Raw genomic sequence first — 26,718 nt, forward strand, 5'->3', positions numbered from 1 at the left:
TAAAATGTCTACAATACAGCCAAAGAAGTAAGCAGCTACCCTAGGAAAGGAAACCAAAGGGAAGTGCTCCTTAGAAGGAACTTCACTTATTGCCTGCCCAGTCACTCTGCTAGACTCTTCCCAGGTATTACCTCATTTAATCCCTACATTTGTTCTATGACAGAAGATTACTGGTCTCATTTTACAGATAATGCTCAGAGAGATTAATAACTCACTCAAAGTCACACAGCAAGGAAGAAACAGAGTTAGGAAACCAAATCTGATTCACTCCTAAGAGGATGTACTATCCTTATACCTTTTCCTGATCTGGGGTTTTAAAGAGGATTTTCCTTTCTACCTAAAGAAACTGGGAAAGTTTTTCTGTCCAAGGTGGTGTCAAAGTGAGGCATTGACAGTGACATCATGACATAAGAGGTGGGTGATAGGAAAACATTCCACAGGGGATTATGTGAACAATTCAAAGTGCCCTAGAACTGAATAAGGATCAAGCACTACGCAGAATGTGTTCAAAAGGTAAGTCTTGGGAAAAGCGTCAGTCCCAATGTCAAAAGTGAGTAGGATAGGAGTGACAGAGGAGACTGTCCACTGCCTATGGGCCCCTGCCCTTAACAAAGGCGTGAAGTTTAGAAGCCTTTCTGTTCTGAACAAAAACAAAACAAAGTTATACAAAACTGGAAAACAATGGAGCAGGGAACTGGTGTCACCAACCACTTGTTAAACAGGCAACAGGAGTCCAGGTGGTCTACACACTTTCAGGGGCTGAGATTGGATGAGGGGCACACAGGAAACAGGGACTATATGATGTAAACAAAGACTTTTAGTGTTAAATGAAAAAATGGCATAAGATCACTTTTGAGTCCAGCAATCATCCTTAATATTAGTTATAACATATACATATGTAACAAGCAGCCAATATGCTCAGAGTTCTTGTCTTATATTCTCCTTCACCTAAACCTTTTGCAAAGTTAGTAGAGTCTGATTCCTAGAATACTCTCCTCTGCCACTGGGTGCTGCTTGCTGCGCCCTGGCCAAGCCTCAACAGAAGATGCCTATGACTCACTGGCTCCCCTCTCGTTTGGTTATCTTCTACATTGCTCCGGCCACTAACCTCAGGGAAACATCGTCTGTGTGTGGCAGCCTGCTAAGGCTGCAACTTGGTATTTTCCTTTTGCCTGAGCAGCTTAGGGAAGGTCGTGTCTAAGTGAGCTCTACGAGGACAGGGAACTTGGCTGCCTTAGTTCAGTATTACATCTGCAGTGTCTACCAGATCATGTGGCACACAGCAGTTACCCAGAAAGTATTTGCTAAATCAACAGATGACCCATCTCAAGTTAGTGCCCAACATAAGTGAAACCTAAGAAGTACTCAAGATGACTCACGCGAGCACAGTCTCTTCCTTGCCGAGCCGAGCGGTGAGGGCACCAAGTGCTTCTTGGGAGGCCAGGGGCAGGCCAAAGCCACTGAGGGCTGCAACCGCGTGGTAGATCTGGGTAACGGACGAATCTTCACTGACAGCTGCCAGAAGCAAATCTTTGGTTTCATTGGAAATGGAGATCTAAGAAAGGATTGGCAGGCACAGATTTAGCACAGGCGCGGGCATGCAGAGCGGCTGCCCACGCCACACCACACGCTCCCACAATCGCTGCCCCTCGACTCCCAGCACCAGAACTGATCGTCTACAAAACCTCAGCACAACACTTCTGCAGATGCTGGCAAGGTTTCTCTGTTCAACAAAATGGATTTCTTGAAATCTGGTGTGTGTCTGTGGGGGTATTATTCCTTTATTTTTCAAATGTTTAAATACTAAAGGGAGATGGAAAGAAAAATCAACGTTTCCCAGAAGAGGGGCATCAGTTATAGGAAAAAAGTTATTTAAAATTCATGAAAAGTGGCAAAATAAGCTAGGCTTCCTTAGGGAAAAACACACACACACAAGAATGGAATTCCCACCCCACTTTATGAGCACTTGCTTTAAAAAATCTGACAATGACCCTCCTCTTTAAAAATATACTTTCCAGCTTAAAATACATATACAAGTAGGAACCTGGACTCACCTCACACCCTGAGAGGGCATGGCTGGACTGGGCGGCATAGAAAAGGGAATCCACGTTGCTGGAGTCAAGGTTTGATTTAATGAAGGCACATGCTTTCTAAGTAAAAGGAAAATTCAAGGGTAAGTGTTGGTGTACACAGAGACTGGGAAAAGCACATGTTTTGGGATGCCAAAATTCTAAGCAATCTGTGAGCTGAAAGTATAGTAACATAACAGTTCATCTTTTAAGCAGTTATTTTGCAGAGGACACTGTACTACTCAGAACTGCTGACCTCCTAGAAGCAACAACAAACCTGAAGGCACTCTAGTTCTTCTGAGACTTAGATAGGAGAGAAACCCATTCGCTCATCACCTGCTCTGGTATGACACATGCTGGTTGTTTCCGATGTTCATCCCTTTATTGAACATAAGGACTCACCCCCATTTAATAGAAAAAGAAACTGATGCTTAGAGTGGGTGAGCAAGCTGATGAAGGTGACAAAGCCAGTAAGGGGCCGAGTGCCTTCTCTGATTCCAGCCATACCAGAGTCTCCACTTACACATCTCCAAGTCAGGTTCAACACATTCGAAACCTTGTTTCTTCACCTGGATACTCCAGCTCATGTACAGCATCACCATGTACCCCACTAGATACAGCAGAAACCTGGGAATCGTTCTCGCCTTTCCCTTGCCCCCAAATGTACTGAGTCCTCTTTTCATTTCTCAAACCCAGTCCCTACCCTCTGACATCTCTCACTGTTTAATGAGGTCCTTGCCATTTCTCACCTAGAAGGTTACAATCATCTCCTAATTGGTGGTCTCAAACCATGAATCTGTTCCTCCTACTGCTTCAAGAGTGATCTTTACAAAACACAAATGGAACCAAGCTACTCTGCCACACCCTTGTGTGATTCCTTATTATCCTCAGAACAAGAACCCAAAGTTTTTACACAGCATAAGATGTCCCCATGACTGATTCATTCTCCCTGCCAGCTTCATCACCACACCCCCACCTCCAACTCCAGAGTGGTACCCCGCAGCAGCCCATGTTTTTGACCCTGCTCTTCTTACTCCCCCTGCCAGGAGAGCCTATCCCTTGTCCTTTTTGTGGGCCAAACCAGTTCCTATCTTTACCTCTGCTTAGATGTCACTCTTTAGAAAGTCTCCACCAACATTCACCTTAGGATAGCCAGGTGGTCTCCTACCTCAGTGCTCCCACAAAAACACTGTTCCACTTATCAGAGAAGAGGCTTCATTCATAGTACCTGGCAGAGTAGGCATAAGAAAAGACTAATGCTATTTCTATATATTAAACTCCAAAAAATATTTTTAACAGCTATATTACTAAATATTCTGGTTGAAAAGACATAAATGCAGCTATTCAAAACTAAATGGTAATTAAAAACAGTTACAAGTGGGTGCTTCTGGGGCACAGGCAAGGCTGGCCACGTGATGGATTGCTGCTTTCCACTAACAGCTATCCTATATTATCTGGTATTTTACTATATGCATGTGCTTCTTCAACTAAAATACTTGTTAACTTATGAATAAAATTTAAATAAGAGTCTCAAAACAAATGTTTCAACCAAAAGTTTGAAAGATATCAAAGGGAGAACAAAAAAGAGCAAAATACTTCACAGTGCCCAAATCAAGGACCTGTCTGTAGAATAAAACGTATTTGACGAGTCCTTTCAGCAGCACTGGCAAGCTTAAGATGTGTGCTGTGTCGCCATCTGGTGCTTTAACAGCGGTATAACAACACCCAAGGCACCCAGAAACGACTGAGATGACTGCCCCCATTTTTTGAGTACTGAATATTTGTCAATCTGTAAGTATTTTATGTGCATTTCTCACTTAATACGAGGAAGTAGAACACAGATTCTAACCTATGAGTTAAGCACCTTGGGTCCTCAGTTACTAAGTTTACAGACAAGAAAACAGGCCTTAGCAAAGCAAAGGTCACTCAGTGTTTAGTGGAGGAGGTGGAATTCACACCCAGGTCCTCTGGCTCCAGTTCTAGCTATGCATCCTTCTCAAGGAACTATGAAAAATTATCTGTTCTGGAGTAAAACTAGCACCATGTGTACTCTAATTCTTGTATGGCCTCTCAAAATCAACAGCCCCTGCAGTCAGGGGCTTCAAAGCTCAAGTACTGACAGCATGGGAAGACCTCCCCAAACTAGTGCTGGACTCTCAGTAAAAAGGCCACACAACTGAGGCTTCCTCCAGCCACCAGACTTGTGACTAACTCCAGCTGCTCTCCCATGGTCCATACTCACCTCCCCAACTGAAGACATAAAAATTATACCCCATTTGTCCATTCCTTATCTGATCCCCACCAACTTTCTTTGTGCCCTATGTTAATACTCCAAGTATCTAAACATCCTGAATGAAGAAATTCAGCACTTCTGTCTACCCATTCTTCCCTACAAAGACATAAGCCAACAAAGACGTAAACCAAGTCGGGACATAAGTCCTTTAGGAAGACAGTGACACCCTCTCTCACCTGCCTTTCTTCTCCCTTATTCTCTTCACTGACAGCACCCAGCCCCTCAGGTTTCACTCAGACTATGTTCTGCAATCCCACCACTCTGGTACTATGGCGTGTTGTAGGCACACCCCAGCAAGAGCCCCACACTAGGTCCTTCCTAACTAAGTCCACTTCTTCACATTCACATCTTCCCACACTTTGCCACACACCTCTGCTCCAGTAACCCCGGACAACTCAGTGCCACCAAAGCAGCAAGCACTGTCAAGACTCCGGGCTTAAAAGTACAGGCTGCTCTCTCCATCCAGAAGACATTCATCTTATCAATTCAGCTTCTCCCTCTCAACCAGCCGATAATTCCTGTATTACAAAAACTCAAGTCTTACTTTTAAAATAAAACTTCCCTCAAACCCTCTCCAACCACTACCTTTCCCCTTTCCACACAGCCAAGCTTCTCCAGAGTTGTCTGTGCTTTAAGTCTTCATTTATTCACCTTCACTCACTCCCACACGGTTCCTGCCCCACCCCATTATTAGTGACCTCCAAACTGTAAAAACCAAGACGTTTTCCAGTGCTCACTCCCTCAACAGCGGTCACTTCCTTCTTAAACATTCACTTCTCTTTACTTCCAGATTCCCTCAAACTCTCAGGGCTCTCTTCCTACCTTCCTAGCACCTCGTCACTTGAAGCCTCCTTAGTCTGGCCATCAACTCTATAGTTTTTCTCTACTAGACCCACTTGTCATCCCATTATCTCTCTCTCCCTAGGATACCTCATTCACGTTGATGACTTTATCCAAAACCTCTACACAAGTAATACTCAGATGTATACCCCAATTCAGACTTTTCTTAATGGTTACTTGATGATTCAAAGGCAAGGCAAGATCAGGATGGTGAAGATCAAATTCATGTCTCCCACACAACCCTAATTCTTATTGGATGGTCCAAGCACTCATCTATGCAACAATCTTGCCCTGTATCTCCCACCATAGTCTGAGAGACTAAAAGATTCAGCAGCAATGAGCACAGATGGCAACTTCCCCTGCAGAAGGCTGGGGTTTATACTAAGTTTTCTCAACAGACAAGACATGTGAGCCGCTCACTCTACTGGGCTCACTACCTGGTCTCACTACTATGATGCCTGACTCTCCCTAGATGAGCTCTGTGGTCTTTTCTGCACTCAGGATAAGGCCAGGCACCGAGCAGATGCTCCTTACACTATTACTGCCTGAAGGTATGTCTGTGTCTCTGCCATCACCAGCAATCAGCCGAGTGCCTGGGCTTCGGCACTCAGTGCTTGTTGAATGGAAACACATATCATATACTCACCTTTCTATGTGCTCACCATGGGTCAGAGACTGAGCAAAGCATTTTATACTTTTCTCATTCAAAATCAAAGATGTTCACTCTTCCTAATATCCAGAGCTGCTTTCTACTCTCAAATTCTTATTGAACCCCACCCTACTCAGTTTTTGCTGCTAAAATCTCTTGTGACAACCAAAATCTCCCCTAAGGATCTACATGTGAGAGCAACCAAATCGGAACATTTAGCAGGGCTGAAGGCTTGTTCTCCAATCAGCTGAAAATAAAAAGCTGAGCAGAACACATGGCAGTAATGGAGAATTTCTCTCACTGGGTTTATCTGTTGTGCACACCTAACAAAATTTAACAGCCCTGAAACAGCCATACCACTCCCTTCCTTCCATTACTTATAGCACACACACTATAAAACCACCACAGCACATTTCCTAAGTGATTTGAAGAACAAAGTATGACTAAGCCATTTATTTTCTGATTAAGAGGAGATCCTCCATTTCTATCAGCTAAAGTTTATAATTCATTCAACCCCTTTGTACAATATTCTCTCTGCTCATTAGGCTTTAGCAATGGGGATGATTAAGAATGGGTAAAAAGTCTTAGTGCATCAAATGCTATCCCACAATACAGTATTACTAATAACAACTAATACTGATTATACACTTAGCACAAGTGACCACATGCTAATTACCCCATAAACATCACCTGTGAGCTAAGTACCATTATTATCTCCATCTTACAGGTGAGAAAACAGACAAGGAGAGGTTTAGTAAGCTGCATAGGCCCTTAACTGTACAACTGTGAAGCCATGATCTTGAAGCCAAACAGCCTGACTTTAGAGTATTTTCAACACAAAGTTGGCTTCATCACTGCACTGCAATAGTCTGGATGGCTTTAACTTACATTTTCAAATCCTGACCAATGTATCCTCAAACTCGTGACAATCAGCGGAGAACATCTTTAGGAGTAGTGTCCAATATAAATCCACGATGAGACCCTGGCTGGTGGCGCAACGGATAAAACACAGTTCTGTGAGGCTATCCACAACCACTGCAGTATGAGCTCGATTCATAGTAGGGGAGGTGACCCACATGACACGGCAGACCTCTCCTGACCTGGCCGCTGCTGCCCTCAGCAGTGTATTTCAGTTAATCTGCCTGTTCTGCTCCCCACTGTCTCTGGTGAATCATCTCACTGCCCCTGCACCTCTGGCTTGTATCCCATTCTTGTATGCATAAATAAATAAATCTTTTAAAAAAATAAAAATGAATCCACAATGAAATCCAAGTTGGGAGGTAAAAAGATACTGACTTGGTGAGAATAACTGACCCAGGGACCACCCCTGATGCTCAGTAAACAAGTGCCTCATGAACGTGGCTCATACTGCTGAACCAGTGACACAGAGTTCACCCTCTGCACAGAAAAGAACCACTAGTTCTGAAGGAAACAAAGGGCAGGAGCTCTGAGACCAGAGCCAGAGAGGACCATGGGGCAGCTTGAGGCAAAGGATTAGAGGGACAAGCTATCATTCACTCAACTGAGTTGTCTGAAAGATTATACCACCCTGATCCTTAGAACCCAGGTATGAGCACAGGACTTGCTTCAGGCAACAAAACGAGGAAAAGAAGTGGCACATATCTCTTCTAAGCAGAGGTTTTAACCGTTGTGCTTTCATTTGTCTACTGCGTAAGTTCCACATAAAGACTGCTCTCCATTGGCTAAACCCTGAATGGAAGAAATAGGGAGCAAAGCCCTCGTTGAGTTATGCCATCATGGTCTGAGCAGAAAACCAAAGTTGGTCTTAAGTCACTGAGACTTTGGATCACTTCGATGATAACACAGAAAAGAGTAGGCAGAATTCTGAAGATGCTATCTTTAGATTTCTATTCACTCAAACACTAAGAACTGCTATGAAGGGACTTTGCAATTGGAATGAAAGCCCCAGTTCAGCTGACCTTAAAATTCAAATTATCCAGGCAGACCTGACTCAAACAGGTAAGCCCTTCAATAGTAGTTTCTTTACATTTGGTAGCAGAAGAGAAAGTCAAGAGGGATTTGAAGAGAAAGGTCTCAACTTGCTGTTTATACATGAGAAGAAATGTGCAGGTGGTCTTGAGAAATAATTCACTTAAGACTGTTCTGGGGCCTCCCTGGTGACCTAGGGGTTAACCCACATATAGCACAGCTGACCTCTCCTGACCTGCCCACTGTTCTTCGTTGATGTGTCTGTTCTGCTCCCCACTCCGTCTCTGGTAAATCCTCTCATACCCCGTGTACCTCTGCCTACACCCTACTTCTTCTATGAAAAAATTAAAAAAAAAATAGACTTCTAAAATTCAGCAAAGTTTTTTTTAATAAAGGTTTATTTATTTATGCATACAGAGTTAGAGTATAGGCCAAAGGTGCAGGGAGGACGATGAGAGGATTCACCAGAAACAGAGTGGGGAGCAGAACAGACAGATCAACGAAGTACACGGCTGAGGGGAACAGCGGGCAGGTCAGGAGAGGTCTGCCGCGCCATGTGGGTCACCTACAGGGTGGGGATCGAACTCATGCGGAAGTAGCTTTAGCTTCTTAGTGCTGTGCTTTAACCCGCTGCACCACCAGGGAGGACCCTCAGGAAAGTTTTTAATCAGGAAGTTTTAATCACCATTTTCTTCATCAAAGGTCCAAGGATATCAAAACTGCCTGTTGCAATAACTGTCACTGTTTAATAAATCTGCACATTCCCATTCTTCAATTCCTTCATTATTTAGTAGGCACACACAGAGCAATTAACAACTACATGTGGCATTACAGTCTTACTCAGAGCTACAGATAAGTTTCTAGAGGATCTATGACTCTTTATATTCTGCTACAAGTATCTAGACAAGACCCAAACATACATTAGACATTTCAAGCAAACAAAAAACCTAATTGGCAAAAATATTTCTTAGTGTACTAACCTTGGTAATTCTCAAATGAGTTACTAAGTACACAGAAGGACACCGCAAAGGAAGGAGGCCACCAGATGAAGCAGCCTTACCTTTACATCTGGCACCTGGGCCCCAAGGCTGCTGAGTCCCACGATGGAGTAGAAAGCAGATTCCAAACTTGTGAAAGGGCGGTCCAGTGAGGCTTTCAGTCTTTCTACATCATGCTTGGTGAGGTAGTGAGTGGGTGTCAGAGCTTGGATGCTGGCTATGATTGTCAAGGCCAACAGGAAGACAGTGCTTGAACCTTGGGGAGAAATGACTATTAAACACATGCCATACTGTTCCAGAGACCTACACACAATTCCAGTGATGATGCACACCAAGGTCTGGGAATCACATTATGTGAGGAAGGGTAAGGGACTGAAGGTTTAACCTAGAAAGAAGCCTCAGGGGAGTGAGGGGGTTCTGTCTTCAACTAACTGCAGGACACCCCAACAGCTTTCATACCTCAAGTGGAGGACCCATCTGACATCCCTATCTCAAGTTCATTCATAACTCTTAGGCCTTCGATAATAGCCTGATCCTAAATTCTCAGAAGCGCCTCGCCCACCTCTCCTCCCTTCATCTGTGGCTCACTTTTTCATGCTTTCCCCTTCTAAGGTTCTCCTGCTTCAGTTTTGATTTCTATTTTTCAGGTCAAGTAATTCTTCCATCAAAAGACTCCCAATAGTTGTCCCCTGGGTTTGGTTCCCAGTATTGTAAAATACTGAACATGGCTTCTGGGGCCAAGATTAAATCCTCACTCTGCCATTATTAGCCGTGTGACCAAAGCAGTTAAAATGTAGCTATTCTGTGCCTCAGTTTCCACAAGTGTAAAGTGAGATAATGATAACCCTACCCAGGGTTGTTAAGAGTGTTACCTAAGGAAATGTAGACTTAGACTAGTGACTGGTGTTTAACAAGTACTATGTTATTTAAATGTTAGCTACTATTTCTAATACCATGATTACTGTTGTCATTGCTTATATGCACTCATAGCAACTTGTACTTCTCCTATGCAGTATTTTTCACAACTAAAGTCAATGGTGTAATTATCTGATACCTCTACTAACTCTAAGTTCCACGAAGATACTATTTTGTATTCATCCCAGGTATTTCTAATTCTTAATACAAAATAGTACTGAATTACTATTTGCTGATTGGGAAAAAATCCTTTTTCTATTATGCCTCAGGGACATGAAAAAGTTATAGGAATGGTACATTTCTACTTTTCATTAAAAGAAAAACTTTCAAAAGGCTGCTTTATGAATTGTCTGCCATCCAAGTACTAGTAAGCAAACCCCTTTGTCCAGTGTCGAATTTAGATTCAACTAGGACCTAATAAGGAAGGCAATTTTTCATGTATCCACTTGACAAACAGGAAAACTGAGGACCAGAATAGCTGGCACATAACCAATCTTGGCCTCAAACCCAGGTCTAACTATAGTGTTCACACTCATTTTTAGAGAATATTGTTAGATGTCTAGTTAAAGGCATAAATTTAATTCTACTTTAGTGCTTGTACATGTTAAATAACCTAAAGAATATGAAAATTCTTAAAAAAAAAACTAGAGATCTATAAAGTGGATTATTCATTCATCAAATATTAAATGCCTACTATGTACCAAGTACTGGTGAAAGAAAAATTAAACACAAATATCAAAGATTTTGAGGAAAATTATAAGAGAAAAGACCCTGAGTCAGAAGTGTATATGATGCTTTTTCACATCAGCACAAGACAGCAGAGACAGAGGAGTAAATGAAGAGTGAGAAATAGGGAAGAGGTGACAGGTAGCAGAGGCCAAATCAGAGGGGCTTACAACCACTACAGGCATCTGGCTTTTACTGAGCAAGATGGGAAACATTTGGTTTGAGCTGGGTGACTTGTATTTTAACAGAATCATTGTGCTGAGAATAAATACTACTACACAGGAGCAAGTGTAGCAGTTAGGAGGATACCAGTTAGAAGATTATTTTCACCATCCAAGTCAAAAGGTAATGACTGTTGGAGCCAAGGTGACAGCAATGGGAATGCTGAGAAATGGCCAGAGTCCAGCTAGAATTCAGTTAAAGCCAGAAAGAAGAAAGAGAGGATACTGAATCTCCAGTTATCTCGTGTCCATGCATATACACAATGTATTAAGACTTGGTGACTGACACTGAATAAACTGTAAATTCCCCTTACAAAGTAGCTGTGTCAGAATCCTAATGTTCCCACTTTCCTTCAGTGATAATTTTTTTTTGGCTAAAAGTTGAGCACTCAGCATGTGACAGATATGCCCATACAATGCTTTGTACTCTGCATGCATTAGGTTATTTAATTCTCACAACAGTCAAGTGAGGTGGCCATTATCTGCATTTTCAGACCAAAAAGATTGAGGCTCAGATGTAATTGCTTGCCCTAAGACACGTAACTAAAACCAGGCGGTGTGAATCCTAAGTCAGTTTTTAACCACTCCACTATCTCCAACTTCTCAAATGAAGCAGTGAGCCACTGACTTATCCCTTAAGTTACCTTGGGTTGTTACTTTCCTTCTCTGCGCATCTTATCTGCCAAACGGAAATAAATGGAACAAAGCACACACAAATAAATGGAGATAAAGCACACATCTCCCAAGTCGTGATGCGGTTGGGTTCTTCTGTACAGTGCCCACTCGCAAGGCAGGTAACTTCTCTGAGTGCTCACTTCATGCCACGCACGAAATGATATTTACACCCATTCTCGTGTCATACTTGCAGCCACTTACAAGGCAAATAATATAACTAACCTATTTTACAAATGTTAGTTGACCCTCTAGGTCACATAACGAGTAAGAGGCAGACTACAAACCTGCACCCCGTGAGTCCACTCCACAACTTTTCCCCTAAGATCTAAGCTCTAGGAGAGGTAAGCACTGCTCCTTTCACTAAAAAGAAAACTACTGCCGACAGGACAATTTGGCCAACAGCCCATTTAGGCCCCCTGGCCTCGGGGAAGCCAGGCGAGTCCAATGAATGAGTGAAGCCGGCCCCAGGATTAAGCGCGGTCGCGGTCCAGAGGCTGGGCCTCGGGGGGACCCGTAGACCACCGCCTCCACCCTCCCCCCCCACCTCCGGTCACAGGCAGTCCCACCCACTGGCCCCCCGGCTACCAGACCCTAGAACCCGAAAGACCCCATGCCCTTGCCCCGCAGGGGAAGGGGACCCCGCTTGGCCAGCTCCCGAGTGGCTAGCTCTAGCCTCCCGCGAGCGGCGGCCCACTGCCCACGGCGTGCCGGCCGCGGGGACCCTTCACTGAGCCATGCGCAACGCCTCACCCGGCGGCGCCATTCCTCCGAGCAGGTCCCTCCAGAGCCCGAGCCGCAGGCTGACTTCCGCTCAAGAAAGTCGCTCCAGGAACGCGCCGGAGGGGACACCAGTGATTCGAAGGAGGCTCAACGTGCCGAGATGGGGTCTAGGCACAGGTCAGTCCCGCCGTTCCACTGGGCCAGGCCGCTTCTAGCAGGCTTGGCTGGGATTCGAGGTCTGGTGCCCACAACGCCCCGCGGTCCCAGCGCACAGGCGCTCTTCCCCCCCGGCACCTCGGCCCACTTGGAACCGACCGCCTCGCAACGGCCTTATTCCGGCCGCTCCCACGACGCGGTTGGACCAGGCCTCGGGGTCGACCCCAGACGGGGCTCCCTCTGATTGGCCGAGCGCACTGTCACTCAGTCGTGGCTCTGCAGACCGGCCAATTTTAAAGGAACGGGAAGGGGCCGGTGGGGAAGGTGAAATTGTGGCGGTTTCCTGCAAAGATTATTTCCGAGATGTTCATAACTGGCCAGTGAGTGACGTTTTCTCGGACTTGCAGAGCCCTGGTATGGACTCGATGACTCCTCACATTTAACAACTCCGTGAGGAGCATGTTAGGGCAATTTGACAGATGGAGTAACTGGCTCCCCAACGGAAGTGACTTACCTTAGAACGCCTGTTACAGAGCGTCTACGCTCTGCGTAGATCATTTAATTTACTTATCACCATTCTGTGAATCGTGTACTGTTGGTAGTATTCCCATTTTGAAGAGAAGGAACCGAAAAGACCGGAACCCAAGCGGCATGACTCCATAATCCAAGCCTTTCATCTATCGTGAACATACAAAAATAGGCATAATATGGTCACTCTTATTACCATAATTACTGCTCCGAAAAAGGGGGGAATTAGTTCTGTTTGTGTCTGGTATTGTGCTGTTCAGTAAGGTAGATATTAGGTTAATGTGAATATTTAAGTTTGACTTGAACTAAAAGTTGAATATTTCTTCAGTTGTTGTAGTGTTGGTTAGCCACGTGGTTAATGGATAAAATAATGGACAGCACAGACCTACAGAACATATCCACTGTCACAAAAGTCGACAGTGCTGGTCTAGAATATAGAAAAATCTTTTCTAACTCAGTAAAATAACAAGTGGTTTGCTCGCGTTCTTTCATACTGGCTTGGGAGAGTGTCATTAAATTTTCCGGAATTTTGAGGACTGCTTGTTAAAATACAACAATCTAGGGAAATGGAATTCCATGAAGTTACAGTGAAATAAAGTATAATGAAAACATAACTCATCATTTCCTATTTTACTACATTTTGCCTTGTGAATACTTCTGTGGCTGCTTCTATCATGAATATATGAACTATATGAGGATGTGCTAGTGTACATCTCTTCCCAGTATCACATCCGTTGCTTGCTCTTGGCCAGGAAGGGAATTTTTACGTGATAGAATCATCAAATGCTACAAACCAGGCCTGATTTATTGCTTTATTGATCATCCCAACTTAATGATAGAGAAAATGTTAATAGAAATTAGACTTAAATTGTGTCATGAGAGAGGAGTAGGATCAAAACAAGGGTGGGAAGAGCACAAGGGACTTTAGTGATGGTACCTGGGTGAATGATGGTGGGAATTTCACACGGACTGTAACCAAAGTGAGAAAGCATACATTATACAAAAATGAAGAATGATGTAAAAATATATAAAAAAAAATTTTAAAGTGTATCATGTCTGTATACATTATGAATAGAACAATCGTAAGGAAATAGTCTTCTAGTGTTTGAAGACATCCAATTTGGAAAAAACAGCACTTTGACGTTTCAGCGACATCTTACTCTTTAACAGAAATGAAAATATGAGTTAGCATTCGCTTGAGAACTGCACTTGGGGACTCTGTTGTTAAACATTTACCAGAAATGGGCCCTCCCTTGTGATGCAACAGGTTAAAGCACAGCAGTATGAGGCTAGCTGCAACAGTTTGATCCCCAGCCAAGAAGCTGACCCACATGCACAGCAGACCTCTCCTGTCTCCCCTGCTGCTCCCCTCAGCAGTGAACTTTGTCAGTCTGCCTGTTCTGCACCCCACTATCTTGGTGAATCCCCCCACAGTCCCTGCACCTCTGGGCTATACCCCAGTTCTACACAAAAGTAATACCTTAAAAAAAAAAAAAGATACACATAGCAAGTAGGCATATGAAAAGAGGATTGATATCATTGCATATTACACCACTGTGAGATACATCCCCTGGAATGATCAATATAAAAAAGTCCAGCAATACCAAAAATTGCCAAGAATATGAAGCCACTGAAAGTCCTAGATGGTTTGTTTTTAATTAACTAATTTTTTTAAGTTATTAAAGTAATATGGGCACATAGAAAAAAGTTCAAACTTCATTGTGTTTTTACCCAAAATTGTTGTATTTAGTATTGATTAAATGAAAATATGAATACTTTCAAAAAATTTGTAAGGAAAAAGAATGATGATGTGGTGAAACTGTACCTGAAGTCCTCTTTCTGGTTTACCCAGTCTATTCCCTTCTATCCCATTCTGCCCCACTTCTCCCCTCTCAGACTTCTCAGTCTTGCAGTCATAATGTTTTCTCACTTATCTTCATAGATTGAGTATGTATGTTTATGGTGTTTATTTATGTTTATGTTATAACAATATTTGTTTACTTTTGCATATTTTATAAATGAAATTTACTGCATAATTTTTCACAACTTTCTTTTTTTTCTCAACATTGTCAGATTTTTTCTTTGTCCTTGTGCATTATTAAAACTCACTCATTTTTTACTGCTGTGTAGTACTTCATTGGTTGAGTATACTTCATTTTATTCTACTCTTGCTAGACCATTGGCTATCTCCAGTTTTTTACTATGATGACTACTGCTGTGAAGAATCTTGTATGTATATTCCTGGTACACAAAATTTTCACTGAAATACATTTCAGGGAATGGAGTAGTAGGCATTGTGTGGACACATTTTCAATTTTACTACATAATGCCAAATCATTTCCAAAGTGGTTGTACCAATTCACACTGCCAACCGTACTTTCTAAGAGTTGTATTTGCACCACATCTTTGTCAATTCTGATGTTCATGTCAACACTTTAAAAATGTCAACATAGAAGTTTAAAAACTAAATTTTTCTTTTTACAAGTCTCTTGCACTGGTGTTACATGTGAATTCCCAAAGTTTTTCTCTGTGAAGATTTATATCCAACATTTTTCTGTGTGTATCTGTATGTGTGTGCACACACATGCGTTTATAACTTCAGTCACAATCATTTCTGTGAAATTACTGATTTGTTTTAATAAACATGGAATCATATGCAGCATTTGGCAACTTTTTTTTTAATTCAATAGTGTATGCTAAACACTCAGTCATTCATTCAGTCAGAGTTTATTGAGCATTACCATGTGCATGCTAATCTCTTGAGATACATTTATGAACAAAGTAGCCAAAGATCCTTGCCTTTAGGAAGCTTAGATTTTAGCAAAAGGGAAATAGATGATTTTAAAAAATGGATAAGTAAATGAATAGTATATGAGAAGTTGGTGTGCTATAGAAAAAAGCAGGGACAGTTAGTAGAATTAAGGGAAGTGGACCAGGTGTTCTACTTAAGTCTTTTAACCATAGCATAGTATTTCTTACTTATCCATTCACTTTTCATGAGGCTGATAATATGTTAGTTGCTGAGAATACAACTATGACCATGTGGACAGGGTTTCTTCTCTTATAGTGCTTATAATCTATTGAACAATTGTCAGTCAACACAATGAATAAAATAATTGTAAGTAATGGTTAAATTGTGGGAGGGAATGAGAAAGTAACTTGGAGCTGAGCTGGAAATAAGTCACTTAACTTAGATTGGTTATCGGTAAATGCTTCTCTGAGAGGTGAGTTTCAAACTTTCACTTGACTGATAAAATAAGGAGTCCTGAAAAACTGATTTTTCAAATCCCCTCTTCTTTCCCAGGAGTGGTTCAAGGGAAGAAGTAGTGATCCCTTGTGCTTCTGACAGTGATTCAGGAAGTGTGGATTTGCAGCTCAGCAATTTAGAGGAAATTAAAAAAGACCCAAGTAGTCTTGAACTTACAGGTAAAAAGGGGAGAGGATTTTTTTTTTTTTAAAGGAATGAGTAGGGAAGAGGAAACTCTTCAAATCAAGTTTCTGTATGACCAACCCTTAGTTAGACTTTGATAATGAAATTGGTTTCTGACTTTAAGACTTTAGAGAATGGTTAGCAATATTAGGTAAAATACATTATTCTAGATATATAGGAAATGAAACTGGTCCCTGAAACAGGGAATCCTGCAAACTTGCACAGAGCTTCAGTGCTCAAGGATTCTGAGAAGGGTGAAGTGGAGTGAATGGAATGAATTGGGCTGCTGAATAACTGTCTTTCCTTTATTCTACAAATATTTATTGAGTACCAGATGCAGGTCATACAAAATGAACATGACTTATATGGTCCCTACCTTTATCAAATTTACATTTTAGTGCTAAAAAGGATCCCCCCCCCCAAGTAGACAAACAGTAAATAATTACAAGTTGTATTAAGTAAGCACTATGAAAGATTTACTAGCAACTGGAAGAGAATGAGATAGAGTGGGTAGGACTCAAAAGAGAACTTTGAATGTTATGATTACATTCTTTCTTTAATAATGTCTACGAGGATAACTAGCCAAAATGACCAGAAAGGACATTTAGAAAAGACATCCTGGAGCTGAGTCCTGAAAGATGAGTGGGAGTTAGCTAAGAAAAGAGGTGAGAGAAAGTGAGGGAGGAGAAACATACACAGAGATGAAAGAGCTTGTGCTAGGATCAGTAGTGAATAAGAACACAGCTTCAGTAATTGCATTTAGTGGATAATGAGAATGTAGCAGGAAGTTGGAGGAATTTGCAAATGCTGTAATTCTGGAGACCAAAAAGAACACACAAGAAGTGAAATAAGATGATAGCTGTGTAAACGGGAAAATAGTAAGATTATTTGTCCAGTAAAAATAAGAGGTTGGATATTGGTAAATAGAGGTGGTCAGGATGTTACTCTACAGAAAAAGGAAAAGGGTGTCCCCATTACCCTTGTTACTCAGTTAGCAACAGAATACTATTTGCCAACACTTCCATGGTACTAGGCCTTTATCCACCATTCAGAAAGATTCTATTATCATCCCATTTTGGAAATGAATAAATAGGCCAGAAAAAGTAAGGCCACACAAAGTCAGAATGCTAGAACTACCAGCAGAGCAAGTATCCAAGCATTAGCAGACCACCTCTGGAATACTACTGGAATCTTGAAATCAACATGCCCCTCAGGTGGGGAAGGAGATCCCTCCAGCACTCCAGGTGGGTACAGTTTGGCCCACTGGGAAGAAAGAGGCTGATCCTTTATTTTTAGCTCTTGCCCACAGAACAGCCTTCTGAGTTGAAATAGTAGTGTTTGCTGCTTAAGTGCTTAGAACAGCCTTCTGAGTTGAAATAGTAATGTTTGCTGCTTAAGTGCTTAGTACAGCTGAGATACCAGGGTAAGCCTTTTGTAAGCATTACCTCATTAAATGTTCCCCCATTTTACAGATAAGGATGCTAGGCTTCCAGGAAGCAAACTAATTTGATAAAGTTACACCTTCTCATACAAATTTAATAAGTGGTAGAGCCAGGATTCAAACTAATCTGAAACTGAGATGTTCTTAATTAACTACTCCAAGACAGCTTAGTTTAAAGGGTTTTGTAGTTTAGGAAGCCCATAGAGAATGCTGAATTAGTAATGGAGAAAATGAGACTCAGAGATGGGAAGGGAATGAGTCAAGGTCACACAGCAAACAGCACAGGTGAAAACAGGACCAGTCTATCCTGATAGTCAGCAATTCTCCCCATTAAACTCTGTGACTTCATATAGTACAGTCATGTCAGCCAGTGACTTTTTCTTGGTATTAGACTTAGATATCAGTGACATCCCTGGATTCTCTGAGGAACCCCTCACAGATAACCTCAGGCACCTGAGCTACCAGGGCCCCCTCAGCGATGTCACCAGTGAGAGGCTGATCCAGTCCATCCAGGAAGTTTTTAATAGTGAATTAAAGGTATGCACGAGCCATCATTACAAGTGATCTTATTCTTCCATTTCTATAAATATTTTACACATCTATTATTTAATTTGAAAATACTTTTACAGACTATAAAATTGTATTTATACTTTCATCTATATGTATTTGTAAAATGTCTTTATATTTTTTTAAATAATCAAATTTCTTAAAAGCAGAACCATAATTTAAAAAGTTTCAATCCTGTTCTCCTGAGATAACTGCTGTTAACATTTTGGTGTACATATTTTCAGGTTTTTTTTTTCTATGCATACATATATATGTAATTATAGAAAAACATCATATATGTAGAAAAAATTTCATTGTCAATAACTATATCTATTAGCCTATTTAATTATTGTATGGTACATACATGAAACATTTGTTCATTGATTCATTTACTCAGTGAAGAGCATCTAACAGAAGAAATTATTAAAGAAGTTATTTCTGAGGAAATTACTCAGGTCTGAGTAATGAATAAGAGAAACTAGATGTTAGACTCAGAGGGAAATAGGAAATGGTATGTTTAACAACTCTGGCTCAAAGGAGCAGAGTATGATTGAGGAATTGAAAAAAGCCTGGTTTCTGTAAATCATGGTGACAAAATGAGGTTGAAGAGGTATGCAGAGGGAGACTGTGCAGGGCCTTGAAAATAGGTTAACATTCTGTTCTTACCTTAAGAACTATAAAATGAATAACCACACCACTAGCCAGTGAGGTTCTTTCTAGTTTTGACTAATAATCTTGTATGTGGTTCTCTGTACTCCTCAAATAATTCTCCAGGGTAAATTCCTGGATGTAGCATTGCTGAATACAACTGTCTAAAATCAGTGTTATTGTATTTTTTTTTAATTTTGTTTAATAAACAAAAAAATGTATATTTATTTCCTTCCTCTCGTGACATTGCACATCTTGCTCTGTAGTTTCTTGCTTAGTCTGGATCTTTATGAGATGCCATTACTGCAATAACTTTTCTCTAGCAGTATTTCCAGTGCTGTCACCTTTTATATGTCTTTTAAATTTTAATCAGTTAATTGGCAAATAATGAATGAGTATTTACCCACTGTTAATAAGATTCTGTACTAAACACTGGGAGAAGTTGAAATAATAAGAATAATAGTGTTCATAAACACACAAACCAGGAAATAATGAATAATCTAGGTCTAAAAAGATGTATAGATTTTAGTCAGTTAATTGGCATAAAGAATTCAGAAAGTGCAAAGGTCTAGAAGCAAAAAGAGGCAGCATAAAGTTAATTTGACTAACACTCAGAATGCTGGAGGAGAAGAACAAGGCGTGAACTTGAAGAGGCTGTCTGGGATCACATTGGGTAAGCGTTGACCTCCATGAGTGCTACTGAAAGATTTTTAATAAGGAGTTACCTGATCGAATTTTGCATTTTTGACAAATGAATCTGGTAATAGTTGGGGAAGCAGCTTGAAGGGAACAACACTGGCCGCCAAACCCCATTGTTTGCATTGTTATAGTAATCCAGGTGAGAGAGAAACAGACAATGAAGTCAGCTTCTCCTTACAGCTTGCTCATACTTACCAGAGAGCTTATACTCGTTCATATCATTGATCTATAGAGGATGCAAACTGGACAGAATTCTCCTAAGGTGGTAGAATTGTTGGTGCCTTTAATTTTCTTCTTTATGTTTCATTTTTTCAAAGTTGCTATCATGGATATTGCTTTTATATAAGAAAAAATGAGAGAATTTGTTCAAATCAGAACTTGCATTTTAATAAGAAACTATAAAGACTCAGAATAATGAGTTTTTAATGTCATCAAAGAACACCAGAAGTAATAGCACCAGAGGTCAGTTTTAGGAAGCTTAATCAATCAGCAGTATACTGGATGGGTAGACAAAACTAAAGGGTAGGGTAAGCCACAGTGGAGCACTCAGTGTTCTAGCTGAGAGGGGAAAAGTCAGGGGGAAAGACAAGGAACTTCACAGAAATTCTCCTGTAATTTATTCATTCCTAATAATAAAAGATTGCCACTGCACTGAATGAGATGTAACTTATTTTAAACATTGCAGTATATTTTTCAAACGCCCTCTACAATTACTAAGTGAGATCAGCACTTACAGTTGTGTTTTTATCCTTTCCCCACAAATTTAGAGTGAGCTGGAGAAGCTGACATTCCTAAGATCTTTGTCTTCTCTCAGCCAAACTTTACCTTGTGATGAAACCACAGGATCATTCATTCATACTAACATAGAAGATATTGTGCAGATCCTCAGTGTAAGTATTATGAACTTATTTTGAATTATTGGGACCATGGAAAATTCAATGACTTGATCAACAAAAGTTTTAGTAATTTCATCCATATTATCCTTTCTCTTAGCCTCTTCTTGTATCAAATCTTTGCATGGAGGAGAAATACTTGGGGACTACACAAATATAGTCACTCATAGGAACCAGTTAAAAGAAGAGTAATAGAAGAATAGCATTTAACTTTCTCAGTAAGGACATTGCTATATTCTCATTAGTTAAGCATTGCCTAACTTTAAGTGACATCTCTGCTTCTTTCTAACTGTGTGACTTTGGAAAACTACTTAACTTCTCAGTGCCTCAGTTTCCTCATCTCTAAAATGAGAATGATGGCTGTGTCTATTTCATGGAGCTATTGAAAACATTAAATAAGAAATATAAACTACATAGTATGGTTTCTAAATATATTTTGCATTAGAAAAATACAATTGTATTATCTTATTATTGGCTTAACTTCAACCTCACTCTTCTAGTTCATTCATTGCATTGCATTAAATACTTGACAGTTCTAGGAACTTTCCTGGGAAATGGGACTAGAAGGACTAAGAAAACATAATTCATATTCCTGCAGACAAGTAAGGAATAATCAAGTGTTACAGGAACTATGATGAGAATTTTAATATGTATAGGATAATGAGGTCACAAAGGAGTGGACAGTCAGTTCTGTATTTAAAGGTCCAGAAGGGCTTGACAAAGAAGGCACTTAAACAAATATTTAACTTCTTGGTGCTTTAGTTTTCTTATCTGTAAAATATCCCCTTTGGCTTCACTAAAGCTCTACAATTCTGAATCTGAGATGTGTTATATACTCCAGGAAAATGAAAATTCTTTTTCATGCCACGGATATTTAAATCTGATGAGATTGACTAGTAATTTGCAGAATTGAAGACTAACCAGCTAACAGATTTGTTAAATGATAGGTAATTTATCAAAGGATCTTTGGTATTCATGACACTATGGTGATTCCGTAAATTATACAAATTTCCTGAAAGTGTGCACTGACTCCTTGCCTTCCAAGAGTTTACAATCCATCTGGAAGTGATCATACAAATAGCAGTCAAAAAGGAACAGTGACATAGTGCAGATTCAGGCATAAATGCAGTTTTCTACTTGACTTAGCTCCTTGGGGAAGAGCATTGTATGAAACCATAGGACCCAGTAAAACAGCGTGATTCCAGAGTACACATCCACAAGAGTTGACAGCAGCAAATTGCCAAGTAGCTCAACCAAACAGATCAGAAGGTCCACAAATGCAAGTCCTAAGCAGCAAAATCACACTGAATTTTCCTTTGTTATGCATGTGGATCTGCCCAATCAGTAGTAAAATGTCTACTGCAAGTCTCAACCAATCTTTGGATTGGCAAGGATTTCAGCCTAGAGAAGTTAAGGGTAGTTGGTGTCCATAAAACAATTGCATAAGTCATTGCATCGTTGTACAAGTCTACAAATTCCCTCCAAGCCCAAGTGCAGGGGCTAAGTGTCTCTCTTCCTACAACCCAGAGGAAAGGTACTCAAAAGGAGCAGTTCTGCTGCTTCCCCCAAGGAAGAAAAAACCAGGTTTGGGAGAGAAGCAGAAGGGGCATTGGCATTTGGTGGAGGGTGAGTGGAACATGCACATGCATGGAGGATCAAAAATGTAACTTCAAAAATAATATAAAATTTTTAAAACCAATTTTAAAATGAAAAAAAAAGACCAGAGTTATTATAATAAGTAATATAATAGGTGAGCAACAGCAATGTGGAAGAAGAGCAGCAGACCACAAGCAAGATCCAAGTCAGAACAGCTAAAGTGAGAAGAGAAAAAGAAAACTCAGAAAATAGTGAGAGAGGAGCCTGGTAATACTTTCTGAACACTGTGCCTCTGGGCACTTACTCCCTAGTGAGGTCGTCTTGGTTGCAGATAAAAGAAATCCCCTAGATGCAGCCAAAACACAAAAGGAAAGATTTGTTCCCCAGAATCCTATGGTAGGAAGAGCAGCCTGCTCCAGAGAAGACACAAACCCAGAAGGAAAATGAAAAATCTTCATATATTCACAACTTGCTCTTCACTTCTAATTTTTATTCCTTTGTACTAATTCTCCCTCCCTCTGCCCTTCCTCCCTCTCTGTCTCTAATAACAATATGTGACATTGTCCTTAGGGCCCAGTGCTCCCAAATTTTCACCTTTCTCATTTTAATAGACCAGCCAGACTGAGAGTGAGGCACTCTGTACTAACTCCAAATTCCTGGTGTCTACTCCTGGAGAGATGAGCCATGGTTGGTGAGACAGAATGACTTAGCAAAATAGTGACTTTGAGGTGCCCATTCCTCGGAGCCAGGAGCCATTTCCAAAGAGGTTGAATAGACAACCCAGTCAGAGTCCACTATAACTACTTACTTTTGATCTTCATATCCCCTTCCTGAAACACCTCTCATTTCCTCTATACAGAGGCACAGGGAAGTTAAGTTATACAGCCAGGGATGTACAATGAGTAAGTGGAAGAGCCAAACTCAAACCCAGGTGCTGTCAAGATGGGTTTATTTCTCTCTTGTCATTATGCAGATTTTCCCAGGAAGGCAAGGCACTCTTCCCTTAGCCAATTTGGAAAGTTAGTCCTTTTCCAAGGCAGGTAACTTAGGATAATATTAGGCATCATAGCAGAGATGACTGGTTTAGTGGGAAGGAGGTGTTAGAAAGTCTAAACTGGAAATAATCATTAGTAATAAAAATAATGGATAATAGACTCTAATAGTTGTTGAGGGCTGCTCTGAGGTGTAAGAATTAATTCGCTTAGTACCCACAACTACCATGAAAGTAACTAGTACTACTACCTCCTTTTTTTATAAATGGAGGAAACTAAGATAACTTGTGTCAGTTCAGATAGCTAGTAAGAAATAGACCCCGATCTCAGCTTTTGGCTCCAGAGGATAAATTCCGAGCCAGGCCAGTGGCTACAGAGCTGAGGAGCAGGACCTGCTGAAGGACCTGCCATATCGTTCTTACAGGCCACCCACATCTCTGAACATCTGGCCTAAAGAATTGGCACTTCTTGACTCTAAAAGTTCTTTCCTTCACTTCAGGAGCTGGTGGAAGAGGAGTCCCTGCATCTGATCCTCAGCCCCGTGCTCCCGGAAGTCTTTATCACCATCTCTCAACTCAGGTGACACCCACATGCCCCTACACATACTTCCTGGTTCCACTCAGGGCCAACACCAGAGCCTGCTCATATATTCCATATCTTTAACTGTTGAAGTCTATTTAGCTGGGGCAGGTGAAGCCAAATCCATGTTTTGGGTGAAGAACTTTGATTTCATATAAGCTACCACCTGTACTTTATTGGAACTTCTTTGGAGTTCAGTTTTGTCCAAAGTACATTCAGTGGAAGCTTACTGCCACATGCACTTCATGACAGTAGAGTTCCACAGTCTAAGAACTTTGAAAGGGCTTCCTGCCTTCTTGGCGATATGGACTGCACATTAAGTGATTGAAGGCCCCAAGAAATTCTGTTAGTTAAAACGTCTTTTTTAACTTGATTCAACCAATCATTCCCCAAACTAGCAAGCATGCAGCAGAACACACTTTGGAAAATCATGATTTACATAGCCTTGGTGGTTGAAGTGGAGTATGGCCTGGAGACACGTTGCTTTGGTGACCTTTTAGGGAGGAGAAGAGGGTAAAGAGAGAAGGATGGAGGCTCTAAACCTGAAGCCCTTCTCTAACCACCTATGAGATTTAGCTAAACAAATTGACAACTTATGACATTTATCTTCCATCAGCATGATACGCCAGTCATTGTACCCTAACCTTTAGTATTGTCTTGACCCCTGCTTTTCAGTGTCAAACAAAGCTCTTCCAAGGTTGCTATTCCAATAATGTCTTTTCTTAGTTACCAAGATGTCCATTTGCTGTTTGGCTCTAAAGATCGAGCTGACTTGTTCCGTCTTATCGTCACAAGTGTAATCACTCTGCCCTCTATAAAGACTGCTACCCACTTGCAGGAAGTGATTGCAAGTGAACCCTACAACTCAGAGGTAACTTATGCTTTGCTTTAGTAACTTGCCATCCACAGTGTCTGCTGATCTTGGCCCTTTGAGAGAGCCCATTTGAGTTTGTGGAACCAGCCAAATACCATTTAAGCCAAGTCAGATGAATAAAATAGGTAGTTATATTAAATAGCTTTCCTCTTTGTTTTGTCTTTGTTTCCCCTTCTTTCTTTCTTGCTTTTGGCTTTAAAATAAGGTGAGAGTGTCCATACAGTTAGTAGATATTTAGGCTTATTCTGCTAAGCAGCAGAAATATAGCAGTATAAACTCTCATCCAGAGAGCTTATGTCCCAGTGCATAGATACAAACTGCTGATAAATATATTCAGTGGTGCCTAGAGAAAAATAAAATGAGGAAAGAGAAGCATAAAGAGTACTGTGGTTGAGGGACATAAGAGTTTTGATTTTTAATATAGGGTAGCCAGGGAAACCTTCCTGATGAGGTGACACTAGAAGAGAGAAGGTGTGGGTAGCTCTGGAGGAGAAGTTTTCATGAAGAAGCTCAAAGGCTTGATTTTCTTCTGCAGCTAGTATACTGGCTGGGGAAGCAGTTGCCAGTGGGAATTGTGTTTCCTTGAATTCAAGATATTAGAAAGAGTCACAAGTCAAATTTTAGGAAAAAAAGGCAAACTCTGAAAGGATCATAATGACCCTTAAATAATTCCCAAATGTAGTTAGAATCAGTTAACTGTGGAGTTAATGCTGAAGAATCTATTTAAAATGAAGACTCATTGTTTCACCTCAAGTCAAATTGCCAACCAGAATTTTACACTAATTTTGTGCTTTGAGTGGTCTCAAGACAACACAGAGAGCCTTAGAGGTAGTATTGGGGAACTTCTCAGGGTACCCCTGACCCTGTGCCTTTTCAGTGTCTCTACAGGCAGACATTACAGGCTTTCTCTGAGATGCTCCAGAGTTTGGTGGTGAAAGACCCACATTTGGAAAATCTTGACACCATTTTTAAGGTAAACCACTTTTAAGGGGACAATGGAAAACTATTGCTATTAATGGGCAGCCTCAGGATTAGGTAGGCAGCTGCCTGCCTTTGAGTTGGGACCCAAAGGTCATTAATGACCACCTGCTCCCATCTGTACCCACTCCAGTAGCTGCCAGTCCTCATCAGGGAGGTGCGTACTGGTGTGCATTCACACAGTTCACGTGGACTGTTCTCTATTTTGAGATGTAGATATCAGAGAAAAGTAACTCTTCAAACTTACTAATCCTTTGTGCCTAAGCACAGATGGACATTTATCCTTGCCATAATTGACCTTATTATTATTTCTAATTCCTCTTCTAGTTGTACATTAACACGCCAGCCAGATTTTGTTTCTCTCCTTTATCTAGTTGTGCCTTTATTTTCCTGTCTTTACAACTTAATTCAAGTCATTCCTCCTTCCTGAAATGCCACCTTCTTTATGAAGCTTCTCCTCATGGATACTTGTCTTAGGAGTCCCTGCCTGACTGCACTGGCAGGTGTAACTCTTCATTCTCAGTCCTTTAGTAGCGTGTCATTTTCTTCCCCAAGAAGATTTCCAAAGACTTAAAACTGCAGAAGACTAGGATAAAGTAATTGAAGAAATGAGAATCAAGGGGAAATAAGTCTAGAAAATCAGTCCAGTAGAAGCCAGACACCAAAGATCTTTGAGCCTCATTTGCAATCCCACTACTTTCATCTGCAACCCAAATTTGGCAAGATATCTTCAGGCATCGTAGTGACATATGGATTTTCCATCTCCACATTACCTAACACCAAAGGTATTATCCAGGATCTTCCTGATTAATCATGTAGACTCCCTTTATTTTTCACAGCACTTGGCCCCCTGGTTACAGTCTACCAAAGACCATGAGCGGGAACGGGCTGCAGCCAGCATGGCTCAGGTTCTAAAATGTTTATCTAGACACCTCAGCTTGAAGGTAAGTAGACCTTCAGTTGCAGAGGAAGGTGCCATAGTCACCTAGTTCCCTTGCTGTTTATGCCTCACCCACTGGTGAACTCCTCAGGGCTCACTTAATGTAGCACTTAGCCATTACATGTAATGCACATGTACATTAGTGCCATTGGCGTCTTTAAACACTCAAGATAGTTATGCAAAAGTTTGTGTGGTACAACCTTCTGAATTTTTCTGAAGAATGTCCATAGCCGTATTTTTTTAACAACTTTTTTTAAGTTGTAATTTATATACAATGATATCCATCTAACTTAAGTGTGAATTCAATGAATTTTCACAAATGTGTATTCCCTGGGTCCCTTTTTTTTTTTTTTTTTTTTTAA

General features: G+C 40.9%; 2 protein-coding genes across 3 annotated transcripts in view; one reads left to right on the forward strand and one right to left on the reverse strand.

Annotated features, from left to right (window-relative positions):
- RPN2 (ribophorin II) overlaps positions 1 to 12,401 on the reverse strand; it is a 50,220-nt gene extending 37,819 nt beyond the window's left edge. For both annotated transcript variants that reach the window (XM_012728360.1, XM_004687207.2), the window contains exons 1-4: positions 12,087 to 12,401; positions 8,862 to 9,055; positions 2,055 to 2,150; positions 1,380 to 1,555 (exon numbers count right to left, since the gene is read on the reverse strand). In XM_012728360.1, the coding sequence (XP_012583814.1) occupies positions 1,380 to 1,555; positions 2,055 to 2,150; positions 8,862 to 9,055; positions 12,087 to 12,099 (479 nt within the window). In that variant the 5' untranslated portion in view covers positions 12,100 to 12,401. The remainder of the gene's footprint in view (positions 1 to 1,379; positions 1,556 to 2,054; positions 2,151 to 8,861; positions 9,056 to 12,086) is intronic.
- Positions 11,947 to 26,718, forward strand: part of MROH8 (maestro heat-like repeat family member 8) — a 39,103-nt gene continuing 24,331 nt past the window's right edge. Inside the window, exons 1-8 of the mRNA XM_012728358.1 lie at positions 11,947 to 12,233; positions 16,045 to 16,166; positions 18,003 to 18,148; positions 20,272 to 20,394; positions 23,485 to 23,564; positions 24,291 to 24,435; positions 25,316 to 25,411; positions 26,256 to 26,360. Of these exons, the coding sequence (XP_012583812.1) occupies positions 11,947 to 12,233; positions 16,045 to 16,166; positions 18,003 to 18,148; positions 20,272 to 20,394; positions 23,485 to 23,564; positions 24,291 to 24,435; positions 25,316 to 25,411; positions 26,256 to 26,360 (1,104 nt within the window). The remainder of the gene's footprint in view (positions 12,234 to 16,044; positions 16,167 to 18,002; positions 18,149 to 20,271; positions 20,395 to 23,484; positions 23,565 to 24,290; positions 24,436 to 25,315; positions 25,412 to 26,255; positions 26,361 to 26,718) is intronic.

Source organism: Condylura cristata, unplaced genomic scaffold (genome assembly GCF_000260355.1).
Source record: "Condylura cristata isolate star-nosed mole 26May11 unplaced genomic scaffold, ConCri1.0 scaffold00022, whole genome shotgun sequence".
Lineage (NCBI taxonomy): Eukaryota > Metazoa > Chordata > Mammalia > Eulipotyphla > Talpidae > Condylura > Condylura cristata.